General features: G+C 39.1%; 2 protein-coding genes across 3 annotated transcripts; one reads left to right on the plus strand and one right to left on the minus strand.

The window, feature by feature from the left end:
• Positions 1-1,883: 1,883 nt before the first annotated feature.
• Positions 1,884-11,108, minus strand: LOC109464342 (P2X purinoceptor 4-like). Its single transcript, XM_019761292.1, has 12 exons — positions 10,936-11,108; positions 10,145-10,298; positions 9,731-9,802; positions 9,484-9,568; positions 9,110-9,206; positions 8,781-8,861; positions 8,495-8,642; positions 7,806-7,936; positions 6,534-6,624; positions 5,887-5,952; positions 5,290-5,391; positions 1,884-2,555 (listed from the first exon to the last, which is right to left on the minus strand). Exons 3-12 carry the CDS (start codon positions 9,779-9,781, stop codon positions 2,445-2,447), a joined length of 963 nt encoding a protein of 320 aa, XP_019616851.1. The 5' UTR covers positions 9,782-9,802; positions 10,145-10,298; positions 10,936-11,108; the 3' UTR covers positions 1,884-2,444.
• Positions 11,109-12,176: 1,068 nt separating this feature from the next.
• LOC109464353 (ADP-ribose pyrophosphatase, mitochondrial-like) lies at positions 12,177-18,600 on the plus strand. Of its 2 annotated transcripts, none has more exons than XM_019761310.1 (7): positions 12,177-12,343; positions 14,555-14,809; positions 15,294-15,386; positions 15,811-15,897; positions 16,324-16,435; positions 16,977-17,120; positions 17,553-18,600. In XM_019761310.1, exons 2-7 carry the CDS (start codon positions 14,721-14,723, stop codon positions 17,781-17,783), a joined length of 756 nt encoding a protein of 251 aa, XP_019616869.1. In that variant the 5' UTR covers positions 12,177-12,343; positions 14,555-14,720; the 3' UTR covers positions 17,784-18,600. The 2 variants fall into 2 exon arrangements, with proteins under 2 accessions (XP_019616869.1, XP_019616862.1); XM_019761303.1 differs by having other exon boundaries at positions 12,222-12,343; positions 14,546-14,809.
• The last annotated feature ends 1,349 nt before the right edge of the window (positions 18,601-19,949 follow it).

Below are 19,949 nucleotides of genomic sequence, written 5' to 3' on the forward strand. Positions count from 1 at the left end.
CACAAAGATGGACGTTTCGATCTTCGCTTGTGACATTGAAACACTTGCAGCATCGTGATTTCAACATGAATTCTTTTGTGTGACTGAATACACTCCGTTTACAGACAAGTTACAACATTGCTGCGTCACGTACAATTGCGTATTTGGTTTATATGTAACCCTAGGTCTGATTCAACATAGCATGTAATTGCGATTACACGCAAGAGTAATCTGGAAAGTCAAGGTTAGAATATGACAGTTTAAAACATTACTTACTATTTAAACCTTCAGAACTGCTGGATTCCATGCTAGGAGTTTTGTACAAAATGTAACTTTCCCTGCTTTTCTGTTGTTGTTTTTCCGAACACGCAAAGTGGATCCATATGCGAAGACAAGAGAAAGAAGACGGTCACTCACCGACTTTTAGCGGACTTCTTTCACCGCCTCTTGCGAGTTTGAAGACGACACAGACACTCTAGACGCTCATGTGAGAACCATCGATCACCCGTGCTGTCGCGGAACACGGACTAAAACTGTCAACGGAAATCTCGGAATAAAACTGTCGACGGAGACCCCGCCACAACTCATCAGTCAGAACACAGCCAAGATGGAAGAGTTGTGCCGGCAATGTACATCTCCAAGCAGATCTTTTGCAATTGGTAGCTGCAGTTACCAAATGGTATCAAACTGGCAAGATAGTATCATTGACAGGGCAGTACCAAAAAACAAAAAGATACCAGTACAAATAAAAAAAAAACGCCTAAAAACGCGTAAAAATGAGCCAAGTCTAAACGTCTGCTTGGAGAGTACCGACTGTGATGTTGTCCATGCACCTCCCCCGATGCGGCAGCAGCGATTGTGATACGTGCAGACGGTCGGTCGGGTATGCACGCCCACACGTGATTCACGGCACAGGAAATCGCAATTCAAGTGAGATGGATCCGAGGTTGACTCGCATGCGCCAGCCGGCCTTCCTAGTGAATTGATGAGCCGGAGGAGTAGGAGGGCCGGACCCGGACAGACCGAAGCTTAACGAGGGACTGATTACCGACAGCAATGGACGGGAACACGGCACCTTCCGCGGCTATTAGATCGGGCAGGGGTAATCACAGGTGTCCGGGTTATTTGGTGAGCAATTAAGGGCGGATATTGGGACACTGAGCGGAAGATTACATGCATGAGGCCGTGGGACTGATTAGCGAAGGTCCCCGCCTGTCAGTCTTTTCTGACGGCTGGAGGACGATTCAAGTTGGAATCATACTAGCATAAAAGTTCATCTGAGTTGATAAATTAAAATTATGAGAATTAAGCTGTGTTGAGTTAAAACTTTAGATCCAACACAAAAATTCTCCACCTAGAGCTTTCGACCAGTCACTCTAGTCTTCCTCAGTAGACTGACCCAGTGAAGCTTGTCATGTGGCTTCTTTGAAGTGTGACGTCAACATTGGGTCAAAGGTATCTGGTAGACGATGTCAGCCCCCGTCGCGGTTCATGTAACTACTAACACAGATTAACTCTTATGATAGAGAATTAAGCTGTTCCCCCACTCAAAGAAATTTTCCCATCGGGGAATATCAAGTGTCTCAAGCACTTGGGTCAGAAAGCTGATGAACTCATGAAGGCCGAGTGATTCAGGTCGATTCCGGTAGATTTAGAGCTGGACTTAAATTCTCATTATAGAAGTTGGAATCATTGTCATCGAAAAAAGAGCTGGACTTAAATTCTCATTATAGAAGCTGGAATCATTGTCATGGAAAAAAGAACTGAATAATATCCTTATCTTATATATATTGCCTATTTGGATAAACAGACAGCAATGTGTTAAAGTATCTAAACTGCTCTTAAAGAGGATGTCAATCTATGGGTACTTGAAAAATGTTCTCACAAAACAACAAAAGGCTGTGACGTTCCACATTTTATTTGTCATAATGAGTCCTGCAGGACTTCATACAAAAATAGTTTTCATCATTACCTTTGATTATTGAAGCCAGAATTGCTTATAAGCAATTGAGCTTAGGATGACAATCTGCAAAAACGAGTCTGGGAACCATAAGTACCTTTTGTAGACAAGGTAGAGCAATCTCACATGCATATACACCACTGGTGAAATTGAAAACGGAGTATTTTCATAATAATTCTCCAAGCAAATAGTAATAGCTTTGTACAAACTTTGTCCATCCTAGCAATATGTCTAAATCTATATTCTGATACATACATTGCACTCACCCATCTTGAGACAAACTTGTGTTCCTTTTCTTCATAATAATATAACAGATTCTGCGCTGCATAGAGTTTATATTTGGTCTCATTCAGAGAGCTAATTCTGTTTATGTATCTTCCATACAAATCAATAGATCTTAAAAAAAACACATCTATAAGATGTAGAAAAGAACAAAAACTTAGATTACAACTTGGAAAAAATTATGAGAACTTTCTGACACAGCCAGATGTTGAAAGGTTTGACTTTACGAGCCGTAGTTTTGCTCATTCCTGTGCAGGTTGACGGTTTTATCTTCCTCCAACTGCTCATATTTCCCAGACAACTTTCCAGGTGGGCTTTGGGGCTTGGCAAAGAGCTGAAAGACCAACAAAGGCAGCATTAACATTTTAAATACTTATCAAGGGAACTTCTTCTTATACTTCATTGAAGTGTCACTTATGGAGACTTCATAGATAGTGTTGTTTGGTTGTTGCATTTTCCCCAAGAAAAAAACGCAGTGCAGTATGCTAATTTTTGTTTGTTAGCAAGTATAGCATTAAAAGAAAAAAGCTGATGATTCTACAACATACAACATCCAGCTCCATTGTTACCATATACATGTACATGTACTACCAGAAGTTACCCATGATAGAGCACACATACAGAACACAGCCACAAAAGATCACAGAGAGCAAGTCAAGCAGATTTTCTGCAGTCAGATATCTCCAACACCAGAAGGTGGATCAATCCGTGACCTTGAACTTTGCAAAGCATTCCATCGTGTTCTCCTAAGAATAGGTCTTATCTGACTGGAACTTCTCTACACTTCATTTTTCTCCTACTCAACACATCAAACCAAAAGGACATGCAGACAAAAGAAAAATCTCCTTGATGTTAAAGCGATAGAGTTGTCAACTCTTTCTTTACACATGACACATCACTCTAACATCTATGCTACTGAACATGGAATGATCTTACACATGGGGGCATTACGCACCTCTTATTTTGCTGAGCTAGGAATCTAATAGTCCAAATCCCTGTGGGAGGTCAGGTATGCAGGGAAAATAGAAAAGGTACAGAAGGTAAGGGTGTTGGTTTAGCATGTTATTCATTGATGTAGTCTTCAATGTATTAAGTAGCAACCTTCTACTGTAACAGTAATCTTTAGTGATTACATCATTTTCTGAGAACTTTTTTCTCTTCCTTTGCCAGCAGGGTTTCTTATGTATTTTTTCTTGGGCTGAGTTCAAGTCTTGAACTCTGTTCAAGTCCTGAATTTTTTTTACAGACTGCAGGTTTTTATGTACCTGAGCGTAGCTGCTGGTGAAATAAATAAACTGAAACTGAATGAGATTCTCATTAAATCTTGGACAAACATGTTTCCAAAATAGGGATCCCAAAAGAGTAGATCTTTTCTTTCATCTTTACTAAGGCCCTTCGCACCTTCTGGAGCATAGGCCACAAATCATAGTTCTCCACTTTACTCGTCTCTGGGCTGTCTAAAACAGTAGATCACTTCCAAACTTTTCTCCAAGCTGACATTATGATTCTCTCCAACAATCCCCATCGCTAAGATATCCCCATGAAATGCTGCTAAGCACCACAACACACAGACTAACACTCTCGGGGACTGAGCAGTAATCCTGGGCAGCTGCTGTTCATTAGAGCCAGATCTCTGCATCTTTGTGTGAATCTCGGGGGAACTTCCTCCCATGTTCTCCTCACTCAGGTCATGGATGATACATGAGGGATGGAGGAAAGGCCGCGTCTCATACAAAATCAATATACAGGGCTCAAAATACTTTTTTTGGCATACCTGCACTGGCGATGCATAATCTGAAAATTACCTAGCCTGAGTGTCCGGTAGGAAACCGTGGAGAGCTGACAAAAGCTAAAAAGGCTGACGCTCAGGCTAAAGATTACTTGCACCTGACAAATTTTACGTTCACCACTCTTTGAGAAGTATGGATCATACTAAAAAACATTCAAAAACCTTCGCCATTATTTCTCTATACTTCATAGGTGGTAACAATCAATGCATCAAATAAAACTCAGAGTCAGAATACACCTATGATACATAAACTCAGTACATGGACCAGTGCAGGTTAGGGGCAGGTAGACATCAGAAATACCTACACAGCTCCAATTTTACCTGCACTAACCTGCATACACTCAGTACACAGACCAGTGCAGGTTAAGTGCAGGTAGACATCGGAAATACCTACACAGCTCCAATCATACCTGCACTATGATATCATTGATTCATATGCTGCCAGTATTTTGAGCCCTGATATGATTTGCATCTCTGCACTGAGAAGGGCTTACCACACTGCTCTGGAGTTTTTCACTGTTTTGACACTGTAATTCCACTTTAAGGTCTTTAAAAAAGTGTTTGTTGTTCGACATTTCACTTGTGCGATGATTCTTCAGTACTTAATATCAATCGAATAACATCTGAACAGGTTGGTAGTAATTAATTAAAGTCTGGCCATCTGTGCTTATTATCTTTGACTATATGTATATTTATGATGCTTTTACATATCATGAACAGATGTATCTTAATTGTAGTACTTTTATGAATGTTTAGATTTTTAAGTCTTGCTGTGAAGCTTGAGGAAAAATACAAGACAACTTCAACATTTCCAGAAAATAAATCAAATTGAATGTGTGAGCTATGAACTGGCATCTCACTGGTTAAACATACTATAAGTGTTACTGTACAGAACAGATGGAGCTTCAAATCACAGAAAATCTAATATTAAGCTTTATCAGGGCTTTTAAACTAAATGGCAAAGAGATGGAAATGAAAAGCTAAAATGGCACATATAACGCTCTAAAATGCCACAAAGGCTCATCTAGTCTCAACAAACCACCCACTACTACTATCATAATCTTTATGTGCTTTATGGAATAACCAATGCATCAGTAAAGAGACATACATTCCATAACAATTAGTATTCAATGGTATATCCCGACTAATATATTACACACCACAGCCTGACACAAACTTTCTTAATAAAAAAAAAAGATTTAAGTGTATTATATCCGACACTACCTTTTTTTGTTGCTTGTACTTTAAGTTTCAGAGGAAATAGAAGAAAGGAACTTACCCTTAGATCATCATCATCATCCACCATCATGTACTTTTTCTCCTGGTAGAAGTACCTCTTCTTCAGCAGATACAGAACAACAATGTCACACAGGATGGTGGCCTGTGGGGAAGAAATAGCAGGCAATAACTTAGTCTTAGGTCGATGAAGGTTAGACATTTTCAAAATCATATCTAGTTGCTTGAGTAACTGCTTTTTGGCGTAACTTAGTCTTAGAACTACATGTACTCTGGCTCAAGTCTTAAAGGATATTCTGAAAAAATTATCTTTAAGCTCATAAAGCCAAAGATGATTTGTCAAGTGACTATCATTACCGTGGTGGCAGGTGCAGCAAAAACGAACTCAGTAAATTATTCATTTAATAATAAGTTTTTGCAATACAGAAGTGACAGATGCAGTATAGTCTTAATGTAGAAAATCATTAGATTTAGAATACATGTCTTCTATGTGCCTGACTACTGTTATACTTTTACAGCAAAGGTTTTGAATTATCCTGCTATGCTACTATAGACCCTGTCCTTGGTGCTGAAAAAGTCGTGATTTACAGTATTTGCTAATACTTTTTAGAGTGAATGAGACCATAAGAAGCATGCTTACCACTCCCAGCAGTGCCAGGCCTGACCCAATGTTCATGGTGGTGGGGATGATGTTAAACTTACCCGCCTGTGACAGACACAGTGATGAGGTATCAAACAGTCATCCTGATGTCTATGTTCACTCTAGAGTCTAGACACAAACATGGGCTGAGATTGGGCCTGGTTTCAGAGTCATCTCAGAATGCTTAAGTGGAGGATTAGGCTTCTTTCTGCTTATTTATCCAGTAACCATTGGTATAAGGTTGAAAGACCTAGATGACCCCTGATGTCCCAAGGAATTGGATATCTGTGTCTCCTTTTTAGAGCTCATTAAGTGAAGAAAAATAGATTAGTTACTAATTGACTTAAGTTGCAATGATAGAGAAATAATGATAATGGTTTAATCAATAAATGACCATTATGAGCCAGTCACACATGGGTTAAGAAAGTTCTCCGCAAGAAATTAACAATAATGAATTCGTCTCCTCTTCCTAATGCTCAAATTAATGGACTTCCCAACCCTAATTTGCAGTCATTATACTAGGATAAACCAAAAGGGAAAAAACGTGCTACTAGGTGACCTAGGGTTAAGATGAGCTCTCTCTCCGGTTGTCCATCGTTTCCATTGATGACTTACTTAAGCTACAGCTTGTGAAAAAGACAACATACCCTCCCTGAAACAACAACATCAAATCTGATGCCATAGGCCTTGATGAGTGTCCTGTAGTCTGTGCCATTCTCCCGGTAGTACCGTGCATATCTGGAAAATAACAGAGAATGAATAACACTGCAAAACTAGATATTAACAGATTAATTTTAAAAGATAAGACAATGAAACTACTTTTCAGGACATAACTGCCAATCGCAAAAAAAAAAACGAAAAGAAAAGCAAACAGCAAAGTGAATTAAGTTCTCCTTTATATGATAGTTTGAAATGATCTAATGTCTTATTCCTACATGTAAAGGAAATGTAACAATTGCCATGTCTATCTAGTCAGAGAGTTGAGCAAAGGAAAGAAAAAAAATCTTGAAGAAAACTACAGAAACAGAAGGAAAGTTTGCAATGCAACCAAGACAGAACAACCACATGTATATTTTGTTTTCAAAACAAAAAGCTAGTTCACGCAGAGCCAGAATTGTCAAAAAGGAACACCCTTGGATTTATGCATGCATTTCATGCTATCAGACTTTGTGAATGATAGTTTGTAACAACCTGAAATTGTATCCTACTGAAAAGTGTGAGTCTGTTCTGTCTATTCTGTTGAAGCTGTAGTGAGGGAGACAGTGGTTGGAGTGCAGGTCCAGGTTACAGTCCCACACTATGAAGATCCCAATTATTCCACCCTGCAGAATAGGTGAGAATAGAAGAGCGATAGTGGAAGGATGCAGACTGTTACACTCGGACACAAATGTATGACAAAATCCAGTTTCCTTGCATCTCATTTCTTCTATACCACCAAGTTGTTTTATCTTTCCATTTTGCTTTATGAAACGTTGGGCAGTCAACAATCTATAGTTTTGTGGTTATTTTTCTGATGTTTTCAACAAAATGAATGCAAATTTTCAACAAAACTAGATGCAAGTGAAACTGGACTTTGTCTTATTGCTAAGCAATGTGTGCCATCTGGTGGAAATGGTAGCTTTTGTCTCTAACCAAATCTTAGGCAAGAAATATGAGGAAGGCTTGCTTGTAAGAAATGTAATCTTACAGGTTCAAAATTTTAAACTTTTTTGTGGTCTTATCAATTCAACATCACTTTTCTATAGATTCTTCAGATAGGTAGACAGGCTACCTGAAATGCTTTGCCTGTCCTGTTTGGTTTAAATCATTGTCCAGAATATCATGCAACATTCTACAAGATCACTGAAACTTTGGCTAGACAGAATTGCTACCAAATCCACCCAGTGGCCATGCTCAGCTAGCCGTTCCACAAAGCCCACCTGAAGTTGTATCCCGGCGACACTTTAGAGTCGGCCTTGTCTAACCGTGAGAAGGAATACTTTGGGAGGCAATGTGAACCAGAGTAGTCCAGGTTACAGTCCCACGTGATGGAGATACCAACAATACCTCCCTGGGAAAACAGATGGTGACCAAATACACAAAATCCTTAGTGCTATAGTATAGTATAACTTCTATGCACCTGACTACTGTAATCTTCATCTTCATCTTCATCTTTGCCGGGGCTCAAAGATGTTATATGAGCCCCGGCTACACCCCCATATAGCCCCTGATGGGGCACTTTAGGGGGGGGGGAGGCCTTGGTTTAATGATTATGTTTTCACAGCAAAGGTTTTTAATTATCCTGTTAGGGTACTGCAGCCACTGTCCTTGGTGCTGAATGCTCAGTCTGTTGAATTTGGCCACTATAGACCCTGTTCTTGGTGCGGATTGGATGGTCAACTTCTTGTGGTTAGCTACTATACACTCTGTCCTTGGTGCTGATTGGGCAGTCAGCTTGCTGTGGTTGGCTACTATAGACCTGTCCTTGGTGCTGATTGGTCTCTTCAGGCACTGTACTTTTTGATTGACCAGTTGTAAATCAGTTGGTAAGCTTGCTTGAAATAAAACTCCCTGTGGACTATAATCCTTCTAAACTTTACATAGAACAACCATACAATGGTTTGAGTACCTGTTCAGCCAGTGCGGTGAAGTTCTGGTTGGCCTCCTTTACCATTGTGTCCAGTTTGATGATAGGACAGTACTTGTCCACTGGATCATTGTTGTTGAAGCGACAGTTTTTCAGGTAGTCAGGATCATAGTCATCTAAGATGTTTCTCCTGCAATTCAAGGACAGAATATCAAGACACTCTCAATTATGTCATTTCCTTACTGACCAGATGTAAGTACATGTATTGTGATTCTAGTTGAAGATTTTTAATGTAAAGAATGAACAGAAGAAAACTAAGGTGACTCACTTGGTGAAGTTAAACAGTGGAAAGGATATGGTGTTCTTCAGCAGAACTGTGAACTCTTTGGCATCTTCTAATACAGCCGGACTGAAAGGGAAACATAAAAGTGCTTTAAGTCTGTTCAATATTATCATTCCATTGGCTTAAATGTATTATACCAGTAGTCTCTTTTCTTATATTTCTTAACTAGAAAATTCAATTTATTTGTTATGACAATACTGTTTTATCATCTTGTTATAATGTGATACATGGCTGATATCCTTGGCATTAATGCTAAATATGTATGGTGGAAAATTAATGCCAAACTTGACCACACTGTAAAAGTTTGAAGTCACCTGGGTGGATTGTCTTGCTGTTCGACAGGACACCAGCCCTGGATCTCACAGGTCTGTACTGTACTGCTGAAGTTTGCACAATTCCCAGTAAACATGCCTGGAGGGACACAAAGAAAAGACAATCACTACTTCTGTAGTGTCATCAAGACATGTACTGTTTTTGGTTTTTATAACTAAGCATTAGCATCCATTGATGCAGTTCTGCTCTATCCTGCTAGATGGCATCTCTTCCCCAATCAAGAGTAACTATTTTTCTAGTTTTCTACTGTATGACTAGTTAACTTTGCTGATTTGTCAAATTTTACATTGTAATAAACCTTAGAACGGAAAATGGGTAATGTATTTTTGTTAGAGGTGTGGTCTTCAAACCATACCATTTCCAGTGAGTTCCACTTGGCCTGCAGGGCAGTTTCTTGTGTCTGTATCTGTACAGGACACATTGTGTCCTATCCACGGTGCCTAACATAGAAACACACATTGTCAAGCATTTTACAACAGTTAACAAATTTTGACCATCACCTGGCCTATAGAACTGCAGTCAAAAATTCATGCTAAAGCAGGAAGAAGATTAAAGGTATAACATTGGAAAGTGACATATCAAGCTCATAATATAAACTTTACCTCTGCACATGTTGTTGTGTGCTGGTCTGGTGTGATGATCATGTTGGTCATTACGAAGAAACCATCTCGTTGCTAAAAAGACAAAAAAGGGGGAACATTAGGGTCTTCAGCATCAAGTCACATTTTTCTTACAATCCAATTTCATTCCAAAGTTAGTTGCTCATTCACACCAAGTCCTCAGTATCTTATTTTCCAACAGTAACTTTATTTAACAGAAATTTCTATTTGTCAACAAACTCTGTCAACAGATTAATGGTTCACATGCACAGCATGCCAGTTCACTAGAGGATTGATAGGGTAAACATTTCATTACTCACCAAGACTTTTATGTACACATTTACTATTACCTCTATTCACAGACTATAGAATGTCATACAGTATGTTAATTAATGTATCAAGTATAGCTTTCCTCACCTGAGGTGGGACCACCAGTCCAGCGATGTCCCAGACGCGATTGAGGTCGCCAATGTCAGACCTGTTAGGGTAGGCCACACCCTTCAGTTTGGTGGACACAGAACTGACGATGTCCCCAAAGTCCTGGTAACCTTTCTTGTATACAAACACCCATCTGAAACAAGAAAAAACATAAGATTTTACATATTTACTTTATCACATTTATGATAAAGAATAGTGTACTCTTGCTCATATTTTGCTCATTTGCAGTTCTTTAGTAAATTATTTATGAAGGGACATGTATCATTTCATATGCCACAGCCATGACTAGTGACGTTAATATATGTCAAAGTTCAACAACTTGGATTTCAAATATAGTGAAAGATGCAGTCATGTACATTCTGTTCTATAACATTTAGCTGTATCATTACAGGTTGAGAACAAGTTCATATGTCCCTGACCATGTACAATTATATAACAATTGTCTGTGCTTTATAGTTTGGGAGAGCATACTTGAAAACTATTTTTACTAAATTGATAGACGTAACGTTATATGTATTATGCATGATTATGATATTATGATTATGCATGTATTTCTCAATCACATAACTTACGTGTATCATCTAGATGTTGCAACCGAAGACAACATATAAGCCACTGCAGATATCATAACTTGCTGCATAACTTATTCTTTGGTTTAATAAATATGTTTGCTCATTCTTTCGCGCCCCTCCCCCCTTTTCCACGAATTCCGCAACGCACAAGTTGAAAGTATGGCCCATTTCCTGGAGTAAAAACCGAGTCCTTCTCACCCGATAATGTACCCGATGATGCCCAGCTGTATGACCCTGTTGATGAGTCCGACTTTCTTGTTCTTGATGTGCACGATTCTCGGCGTGTCGTACTCAAACACCACCTGTACGATCTGCTGGCAAATACTCGGCCGTCCGCCATGTTGGCACTCTCTTTCTTCTGGGGTTCTAAACCCGGAAGTAAGCCGTGTCACCCAGGGGTTTTACAGTACAACGTTTCTTACCTTTTCCTCGAAAAATATTACACCTTTTACCCGTTACATAATCATTCAATGCAAAGATACGGATGGATATATTTTTCAGAAAGCAGCTCTATATGGGGATAAATGTATTTTGCCAATAATGGCAACAATCTTAGCTCAGACAGAATATTGAAAACCTCCTTCTTCAGCCTCCGGAAAATACAATGGCCGTCACCTGTTGTGCAAACAAAACCTCGTGATGGTGATGGAATCCTGTGACCTTCCCGGGACACTCCTTTCAGGGATTTCATGTAAAATATTATATGTGTAACGTTAAGGTTGTGTCTGACTAGTGTAGTATATTTTGTTCAACGTGGTGCCCAGTAATGGCAGTATATCAGCTATTGCTGCATGGGTATTACTATTACTAAGCCAGTGTATTGTATTGTTGCTACTTAGTCTTAGCCTCCTTCGCAGTCTTGTTGGGCGTCGGCGTATTTTTTCTCTGAGCGCGAAACCTTCTCTCCGTGGCAAAAACTCCCTCGGCAGCAAATCGTCCTCCGCGGGGGCACATTACTTGCGTCGCTCAGAGAATAAATAACGCCGACGCCCAACAAGACTGCGAAGGAGGCTAACCTAGTCTTAGCTACCTGAAATCTCGGAAAACTCTCACTCTTCACTTTATAGTATTGCCATTCCTTTTTTTTTATTACCTACTTAGAAAAAGAACTGTTAATACGGGGCAAAATCATCATTCACTTCTATCCAGCTCGTTACAAATGTAGCAATAATGTGCCAGTAAATAACGTTATAAATTATAATAAAGGTGAAGACAAGAAAGAAATGGAAGAAAATGTGTTTCAAACTTATCACAAAATATCAGACAAGTCCAATTAATTTTCACGTCACATGTTACGTTCAAGAAACAAATTCCAAAGTCCAAAACCTCTCCCCTTGCCCGATTGCGTCAGAAGTTTGCATTTCCCGCCACTTTCAGCCTGATGACGTCAAGAAGTTACGCCCTGCAACCTTTGACCTCGCCGTATTTCGCGGTTTGACAGGTGAAACATCACTATTTCCGCTAATTGTACGCGTTTTACTACGAAAAGAGGAACTTTGGCCGCGACAGCGTCGTTCCTTCTTCTGCTACATGCCTTCAGGAAACCTGGTGCTTTTTGTATCGGAGGTTTTCGGAGTTTTGAAGGGTTTCGGGCGGTTGAAAGCAGGTGAGTACGCTAGCTAAGCACTAGCAACGTTCTGTGTGTTTGCCAACAATAGTGGGAGGGGGGCAAACCTAAATGTTTACACCGGTACTCTCAGTGCTGGGTTAAATAAGCCGTAAACCACAGGTTGTATTAGAGTCTACTCTATGTAACTGTTCTGATTTCTCTTTCTTGAAGTATTGTCGTGTCAATCGTATTCAATACATAATCCATATGCTTCTTGATAAGTTAGAAAATATCTGAGTCTGAGTATCTTTATAACCAGTGTAACAACCCTTCGTTGTAATTGTTACAGTCCCGCTTTGCAGGCATGTGGCGCAACAACAGCTGACTTATGTTTCATCGATTCACTAAACGACTTGTTACACCTTTGCACATCTAACTTAAAGCGTTGTTTTATACAGCTATCTGGTGATGATGCCTCTTCTTCTTCTTCTTCTACTGATAATGCCATTTGTCGAGAAGTCAGCAATAGCTGGCATGCTGGCAGAACATTGTGTTAAGTGCCTTTCCTAAGGGCTCAGCGTAGGGGCATGTAGGTGGGATTGAACCCAGGAGGCTAGGACCCATGGGTTCCGGGCCAAATGCTCTATCATTACGCCACACAATGCCTCTACTGTACTTGGATGAACAAGTTCAATATTTGAGTGTTTTACTCCTAGGCTCTTCTCCAAATTCATGTACACCTCAAACTGTCCAAGTGTGGAGAAAAAACACGAAAGCAATTTGCGGATCAGTTTGGGCAAAGTGGTGAGGCAGCTGAGGCTAATCTGATCAAGAGATCTTCACTAATCTAATAAAGATAGAGATGGATAATAGGCAGAAATGAGTTAAAATGGCAAGAAACCAATCATCCTTTGCAGGTAAAAACTCCTTTCCCTAAGGGCCACATACCGGTATGTGATAATGGAAACAATGTACACCTGGTACGTACAATGTAGTGTGTCCATCACAGTATCAACGTATCAGAGCTACAGAACTTCAGACTATGTAGTCATTGTTTACATCTGATAAAACCATTGGAAATCATTAAAGGTACAATGTACACTGTACTTTGTCTCAATGAGATACGTGTACAGTTAAAAACATAGTCCTGAGCTATGTTTTGTTCTTCAGTCAAATTTTGATGCTATCATCAAGCGTCTGCCAGCATGTTTGATTCAAATATGTTGACTTAAACAAAGTGAGCGTGAGTAGGTTTAACAGAACCAGTTGAACACAATAGCACAGGATGACATATTGGACAGGGTGACATATTGGACTGTGATCGGTCTCTCTGAGATTATCATGTAAACAGGTGTAACCAGGTTATGCAAATATGAACACTAAATGCAAGAGGTACACCTGTACCGCAATCTAATGTTGATCAATTTTTCTAAAGAGGTGAAATCAGCTTAGGTTTTTACTGGCATTGGCCCTTTTTTGAATTTGGAGTAATATTTGCAGTTATGTAACAATAGTTTCTGATTACATAATGCAAGTGCTTCATGTTGCAAATGTTAAGTGGTAGCAATGTTTTGCCTTAAAGCTTGAACTGGTCTTTCAACATACTTGACTTAGAGATACTCATTTGCATATTTTTGAATGTTATGGGTGTGACAACCGTCAGTGAGTATAACCGAGGTGTGTGATAATTCAATTTATCACTGGAAAGTCTGCTTCCATTGTATGTTAAGTGAGTGTTAAGTTACATGTATTTTGATAGTGGTCTGTGAATAATTAATGTAATTGGTACTTATACAAAGTACAGGTATTTATCCAAGTCACGATTCAAAAGCCACTTCCTGATTGTTGATTCCGACTGCACCAGGTGTAATGGACTAGAAGTAAAGTTAGATCAAGCGACCATGTTCTTTGATATCTGACAGGGACTGGGGTAGTGTTTCATCTCTTGGTCATGAAGCAATTTCTAATAAGGGTTTCAGATTTCTCAGGAAAGTCGTATGGAATCACATTAACAGTACCATCCTTGCATAGCTCAAATTGTTGCTCCCTACCCTTACTAGTACATACACATATATGTTGTTACATGTACATACATGTGCGTGTGTACAATCATGACCATATAGTATATTTGTTTTACTGCCATACAATGATACATTGTACCATGTACGATTGTCGAGCAATAAAGTTCAATCACAAAAATAGACACTTTAATGAAAATGAACAATTTCAGTCTTCTAACAACCTCTTTTTTTTCCACAGGTGCCACAGGTTCCTGGTGTATGGGCCAAGGTTGCAGTTCTGCCTCTGCAAGTGTTACATATTCTCGCTGTGCCATGTCCTCTGACTGTGCGAAGTTTGTCCACACAAAGTCTCGGTCCTCTCCGTACTCGCGGTCCGACTGTAACCGGCAGCTGTTCACAGATGAGCTGGTGAAATGGGACGTAGATTTCCCAGACTACAGACCAGAGGAGTACACGGCTCCGGCAGTCGCCAAGGGACCAGTATGGGCAGACCTCCGGCAGAGTAGGGCGATTTTGTCTTGTGGTGTATTTGAATTTGTAAATTACTGATTATGGTACATTGTATTAGAGTTACTGTAACTGTAACTGTGACTTTACGCTTGAATTTTGCAGTCAAATAAGAACATTTGAGAGGAAAGGGTTACAAAAATACATTTATGGATCTACATAGCTACCAGAATAGTTGTTTTTTTGTAAAAATTCAATTTGAAAATTCCCTCAGACATACTAGTACAAATGTACCCTTTTACCACCATAACCACATTATGATGTACATTTCATAAGCTATATATACCAGGCCTTTCCAAGGTGTTATGGATACTAAAATTCAGGACTAATTGGCCAGGAGACTGTTTGTTGAGTGTGTCTGAAGAGTAACATATTCCCATGGAACTACTGTTAGTGTTACAGTACATTTCACCTCAGATTCCTATCGCTGTATTCTTGTTGACATGTCACTCTGAATGATGTGTCTCTTTTCTTCCCAGTAAGCTGCAATCGGTCAAGTGGAACCAGGAAGATGGGAAAGTAAACAGGGTTAGCTTCACAGGGCCGTACCAGATAGTCAACGGTTTACCAAGGTAAATAACAATAGTCAAACCTGTGCTATAGTGACCACCTCTACATAAGGACCATCTGGCCAATGATATACATTTGTACAGTCAAACCCGCGCTAGTGACCACCTTTGCATATAAGTACCACCTGGCCATTGTTGCCAATAGTGGCCAACTGGCCACCTGTCCACAGTACTACTGGTGATTTCTTCAAGTCCCTTGGGTGGTTGCTACTAGTAATTTGTCTTTGGGTGGTTATCTGAGAATCTTAATGACTCAAATTTGAATGCAGTGTGTGATAACTTTCTTTGTTTTAGTCTTCAATTTTATTAGCATTGAAGCATTTCCATGCCATTTTAGGATCTCAAAACTTGAAGGTTACATGTTATAGGTATCTTTAAGAGATTCTCAATGCCGAATAATCAATGGATATTCTGTTGCCCATTTCAGGAACCCTATAGGACGTACAGGGCTCACGGGAAGAGGGCTGCTGGGAAAATGGGGACCAAACCATGCGGCAGACCCCATCGTCACAAGGTCGGCACTATTATAGTTTGTATTATAGTACTTAACAATTGTTAAATACTATAATTATTATGATATAAAATAGCACTAAAGTTGGGAAGAGGGTATCATTTTCCAATAGATTATTTTTCAATGATTACATTGTAAGCAGGCTTTTAGCAGAATTACACTGTGTTTTGTAAACTAGTGGTCACTTTATCCTATACTATGATAGTATGCATAGTATACATACTTTGTAAAATGACATCTTTTTCCCAATTTTATTGCTGTTTTAACTGCAGATGTTAACGAAACAACGTTGTTTGGCTTTGTATTCTACAAAATATCAAGAGATATGTTCAATACAACTCCCATTCACAATTGTGCAAACTTAGCATTGTGATTTTCCATGAAGATTTGAACTAAACCAGACATTTTCCCCTCCTGTCCTGTTCCCAGGTGGAAGATCTCCTCCTCAGGACAGGTAGAGAAACACCCGACCTCAGGTGACCCTGTTCTACAGTTTGTGGCTATCAAGAGAGGAGACACAGGAGAGTGGGCTATACCTGGGGTGAGTCACAACTCTGAATACTCAATACTTCACAAGCCATGCTGTTCTTCAATGAGTCCAATATACATGTACATATAGGTATTAGCTGTTAATGTGAACCTGAAAGAGTATTATATGGCCTCCATCAGTCCATAATTATATATTGACCACGGTGAAATCTTAAGTGTACTCCGAATACTAAATACTTTATTTTACAAGACATGCTGTTGCTCAATGAATTAGATTCCAATATAGTGTGCTTGCTGGTGCCAATGCTGTTAATTGAACCTGATTGAACCTGGAAGAGTATCATGTAGCCTCCATTGGTCCAAAGTGCATGAGCCCTAAAACTTTGGCTATGGCTAAACAATCCTATACAACATTGCTAGTCTAGCAGAGAAATTCCTATGAATTTTCAGCATCATGTATAAGTTTTGTATCTTCTTTGTGGAAGATTTAATGCACATGACATATGAAAGTCTCCTCACAATAAATAATTCATATTCCAATCTCCTTGAAAGCTGAAACGTGACCGCCATACGATGGTTTGTTTACATCACAGGGGATGGTGGATGTGGGTGAGAATGTTTCGCTGACGTTAAAGCGTGAGTTTGGTGAGGAAACGATGAACTCGCTTCTCGCTTCACCTGAGGAGAAGAAGGAAATAGAGAACAACTTAGCCAAGCTGTTCAGCCATGGGGAAGAGGTCAGAGTTCAAACATTGATTGTCACAATGTTTTTCAATAGAACAAGAGTAAAACATGTATAAACATGATCTCTGCACTTTATTAACCGGTAATATCAACTTATTTTCCTATAGAAAGTCTGCACACCCAACACACTTATGAGAACACAATTCAACACACTATTTCCCTTAATCACGAATAAATGATTGCCTTTATCCTACATACATATACATTTATACCACCCTCACAACTAAAGAGTAGTTGAATATGTCGATAAACACACATATGGGTGAATTATAGACCCAAAGAACACTCACTGCTGGTATCTGCTTGTCCATATATACTATTCTTACATGCTTGTCTCAGGGTTTGATTTCTTGCACAGTGACAGTAAATGCCTTGATTTTCATCTGTTGTAGCCACGTTTGCCTAATAGAATGTCTCCCATCCAGGTTTATAAAGGCTACGTGGACGACCCCCGTAACACAGACAACGCCTGGATGGAGACCGTAGCCGTCAACTTCCATGACGAAGACGGGAACAGCGTGGCGCGGTTTAACCTCCAGGCCGGCGACGATGCCAACGCCGTGAAGTGGATGGACATCGGCAGCGAGCTTCGACTTTTCGCCAGCCACAAACACTTCCTAAAGAAGGTGGCAAGCAATAGGAAAGCACACTGGTAGCAGTAGTGTCAGGAATATCTGTAAAACACACTCTTTTTACTGTCTTTTTATGTACCAACTCCAGACTTTTGCTTAAAGAAAAAAACTCATCTTCAAAAAATAGCTGCACTTTAGCATTAAGAAATACCATACACTTGTCCAATTTCTTACTATTGTACATACATGATGTTGTATTAGCACTATGGCAGGTACTAGTACATTATGTTATGAACAATGTTGCATGGCATTTTCATAACATAAAGTTTTAAGCTGTAATGTCTCCTTTGCGTGATGTTTAGAGCAGTTAAGACTATCATAATAACTACTATAGTTTCAGATATGTATGAAATCAGTCCTGTATCATTGCTAGCCCTAGTTTGTAGCACTTTTGTGGCAGAGTATGAAAATACCTTCTTCTATATACATGTATCTATAAGGAAAGAGTTAAGTTAAACATAACCAGATGAAGTATTTTCTGAAAAACAAGATGTCCAGAATAGCATGGAACGGTGTCTTCCCAGATGTTCAGTTCAGTGGAAGAGCCTTAAGCAAAAAATGGCAAGCTTAAGTAAGAAGTATCCACTTCAACTTTACTTGTAACTGTCTTAGTAAGTTGTTTGTACTGTGAGTCTCTACTATATGTCAAAGAATTTCTTTATCATTTTTCAATGCTGTCTTCCTTGCCAAGTGTAAGTTAACTGTTGAACGGGCAATGACAGAAAAACTGCTGCTGTACAAGGTTATCTGAAGGATCGGCATTACAGCTTGCCAACAGGGGTTTATAGCAAGTTGTGCAAATACAGAACGCAAAGGACTTGTGAATGGGAAACATAAGAATGTACATGTATTATGACTGAGGATTATAACTATGTCTCAATAGGGGAAAAGGATGCATAGGTAGCATGCTTGGTTGTAACAGCAAAGATGTCCTTAGGCCACACCAATTTAATTTGTTGGTTCTCGGATTCGCCTCTTCGTTTTTTTCTGATTTGCAAAAAAAAAAAATTTAGATTCTGGTCCTGAATCAACTGAAAAATGCTCATGTTTTGCCCCCCAACAGTTGAGGAAAGTCCTTTTCTTCCTATTTGTTACAGTTTTCCCATCTATCATTGCAGTGGTTTGATTAAAAGTTCAAAATTCAATGTTTAAATTTTAACCCAGCCTTTTGTGTTGACTTCATGGCTCATTTTGTAGCATTTAAGCCTATAAATAGTATAATAGGATGCCTAGACCTGTTTTTTTTTTTTCGCCCTGTCGCTTCATATTTTTTCTGAAAAAATCCGTGAACCAACAAATTAAATTGGTATGGCCTTATTGTGGCAATACATGTAAGTATGGACTCTGTTAGCATGACATTGTATGAAAGTCTATATTTGACCACTGCATGTAATATTATCTAAAGAGAAAGGTGCACATTTTGAGACTTTGTGTGAAAGGTTCTTCATAATTTTGGCTCCTTGGTTATGCCTGCAATCCCAGTGCAAATGCACTTATTTCTTACACAGGTAAAGAATTATCTGTGGTACATATTTTGGAGTCAAACTCATATCATATGAACCATGCATGTCAAGTATGATAGAAAATATCATTGACATGTTTAGCTTAAAGGGCAGAGTACTTCTTGACCACTGTGTTGAAATGCTGGGTTCACTGAGAAATTTGTATATGAGCAGCTTTAATATTATGAATAGTTATTGTTTGTATATGGTGTTGATTATTTTATCATAGTAGTTGTTATATTCACAAATCAAGACAGATCCATAGTCTAGGAACTTCTAAGTTATACATGAGTAGATGTGATTTTAGCACTACAATATAAAAGACTGTACTTAGTACTAGTATCTTGTTCCTTCAAAGCTATTAAGAATCAACTTGTAATGTTAGAAATACCTACCATTGTCTGGTTGTGATAGTATTTACTGCAGTAACTACCGTTATCTGTATTACAATATTGTACATTTTGTATGTACCGTATAGCCACAACCCACCTACCCCCCCACCCCATTCTCTCACATGTGTGTGATGTCAAAGGCAATATAATTAAGATTTCTTAAACATTATACTTGCTATACTATTCGGTTTGCTTAAATGATGAATCGCTTGATATATATGTTGTGAATTCCATAACATTTGTGAAAATGTCGCTCAGATTTTCATTGAGTAAGCTATGTTATATCTGACAGCAAT

Source organism: Branchiostoma belcheri, unplaced genomic scaffold (genome assembly GCF_001625305.1).
Source record: "Branchiostoma belcheri isolate BF01 breed outbred unplaced genomic scaffold, Haploidv18h27 scaffold1, whole genome shotgun sequence".
NCBI lineage: Eukaryota > Metazoa > Chordata > Leptocardii > Amphioxiformes > Branchiostomatidae > Branchiostoma > Branchiostoma belcheri.

Coding starts and splice junctions, on each gene's coding strand:
- LOC109464353 (XM_019761310.1), top strand. CDS start 14,721: ATGGGACGTAGATTTCCCAGACTACAGACCAGAGGAGTACACGGCTCC. Junction 16,436..16,976: donor GAGAGTGGGCTATACCTGGG/GTGAGTCACAAC, acceptor TTTACATCACAG/GGGATGGTGGATGTGGGTGA. Junction 17,121..17,552: donor TGTTCAGCCATGGGGAAGAG/GTCAGAGTTCAA, acceptor TCTCCCATCCAG/GTTTATAAAGGCTACGTGGA.
- LOC109464342 (XM_019761292.1), bottom strand. CDS start 9,781: ATGACCAACATGATCATCACACCAGACCAGCACACAACAACATGTGCA. Junction 6,625..7,805: donor TCGCCGGGATACAACTTCAG/GTGGGCTTTGTG, acceptor GTTATTTTCCAG/ATATGCACGGTACTACCGGG. Junction 5,953..6,533: donor ATGTTGTTGTTTCAGGGAGG/GTATGTTGTCTT, acceptor TGTCTGTCACAG/GCGGGTAAGTTTAACATCAT.